Genomic DNA, 1,886 nt, shown 5'->3' with positions numbered 1-1,886 from the left:
GTTCGTCAGGTCAACTACTTAGAACTCGGCACTTGCCTTGAAGAACTTGCTCAGAAGGTCTGGGATGACTTGATGTTGGGGTTTCTTGAAGTACCAGTTGGTGAGCTCGCCGTTTAGGTATTGCAGGCCACCAGAAGAGGCATTTGACGGTTTGGACTTCAGCGACGGGGTCGCGAAAAGTGACTTCAAGTTACTCTCTCTTGTTTAGATGTGGACACCTGTTTGTCAGATCCCATGTCGATTCCTGGCGTCATGGAGTGTGGGTGGATACCCGAACTCGATGAAGTGCACCAGAGCAACCGGCAAAGTAGTAAGCCCTACTGCTCCCTATGAGGTCGACCTTGGGCTCATAAAATCACATGTCTGTGAATGAGTAGGTACGTTACAGGGACAGATGTCTGCCATTATCACCTCTGTCTCGAAGAAACCATTCGGTGAGGATCAGGACAGGGCGAACCGCTGGAATGCCATTCTCGTCATCAGCTTGGCCCTTCCGGGAACCCGTTAGTCTCAGAGAAGCACCGAATTACTATGAGATCATCACGAAGCCGATGGATCTCCAAACGATGAAGAATAAGTGTGATAGTGTAGGTTTTTCGAGGAGGTCTTCATATGTGGAATAACAGAAAGCACGTTGTTGTCGAGACGGTTCTAGACTCCTGGTTTTACTCAGGGTCAGTACCAAACCCGTGAGCAGTTTATTGCGGACGTCGACCTCATGCGGGATAACTGCATTACATTCAACGGCAGAAACAGCGAATACACAGAGTAAATGATACGCTGCTGATGTCGCTCAGGATTGGTTCTTGTCAGGCGGGCGAATGAAGTTCACGAGTATGTTGTATCACGGGCGAAGAAACTTGCTTGTTACATCAGCGAGGCATCTGTGCGAAGTGCCCACACATCTCGAGCGACCACTCCGGAAAGTGCAGAAAAAGACACTATCACGTAAATTGATTTATGAGTTCGAGACCTTGCGTTGAAGTTACCGAACTTATTCTGCCACGCGACCATTAGGCTCAGGACTATCCCGTTGACGAGAATTCGCGCACGAACTCAATGAGTCAACTGTTTTATCATCTTCCAATAAAGGGAAAGTATTTGTGATCTCATCACGCACTATCATAACTAGGCCGTTGAATAAGACAGATTATGATGGCTTGTTGTTCGGCCTGACTATATGTATCGTGGTATGTGATGAAGTGCTTTCCCGAAAACTATCCTTTCAAGTTATCGATCGTGTAAGTGCATCATAATGTACTCATACTAGCCTCGGTTGGGCCTATTTTGGACGTACACTTAAGTTTTCTGGTCATTTTCTCTTCATGTTTTTCCATCCAACTGTCATCTTTATATTGTTGGTGCCGATAAGCAACTTGTTTCATCACTTTTTTATATCAGCATCGATTGGTGATAGACTGGCTGTTGATTACTATCGAGTTCTCGGCAGCGACGGAAGCGTGAGCACTGTAGATACCAAACACTCCTCCAAAAAGCTTACTAGGGAATACCTCAATCTCTCGCTTTACGCAGCTTACGAAGTGCTCAAGAATGAGCACCTTGTAGGGTGATACCGCGCTGCTCGTAGACGAAACTCTATTGTACATATTAACTCGCAGACTACTGGGCGAAATAACGCAAGGAGCTCATCGTTGAGAGAAAATTACGTTGACTCATCCCCGATCATATCCTTCACAATACACCGAACCAAATTCGCACAACTGTATAGTTTCGGACTCCCACGAAGATCACCGAAGCCAGCAGGTCTCAATATTTGGTACAAGGCTAGGCTCAGTCGCCGCATGTTGGGCAAGTCGAATTTCACTGACTCGTTCTGAATCCGCTTAAGAGCAAGTCGGATGCCCGCGAGGATGACCCTACAGAAG

At 46.8% G+C, this 1,886-nt stretch overlaps 1 protein-coding gene across 1 annotated transcript; it reads left to right on the top strand.

Moving 5' to 3' along the window:
- Positions 1-117: 117 nt before the first annotated feature.
- Pmar_PMAR020134 (bromodomain-containing protein, putative) lies at positions 118-952 on the top strand (the record flags this gene model as incomplete). Its single annotated transcript, XM_002769882.1, has 6 exons — positions 118-179; positions 230-307; positions 378-434; positions 484-587; positions 674-768; positions 814-952. Coding segments are annotated over 6 exons (535 nt in total), but the record flags the coding sequence as incomplete, so codon positions are not given.
- Between the last annotated feature and the right edge of the window lie 934 nt (positions 953-1,886).

Source organism: Perkinsus marinus, assembly GCF_000006405.1.
Source record: "Perkinsus marinus ATCC 50983 genomic scaffold scf_1104296964560, whole genome shotgun sequence".
NCBI classification, from domain to species: Eukaryota; Perkinsozoa; order Perkinsida; family Perkinsidae; genus Perkinsus; species Perkinsus marinus.
Note: the sequence above shows the minus strand (reverse complement) of the source record. Positions and strands in the feature narration are given on the sequence as shown.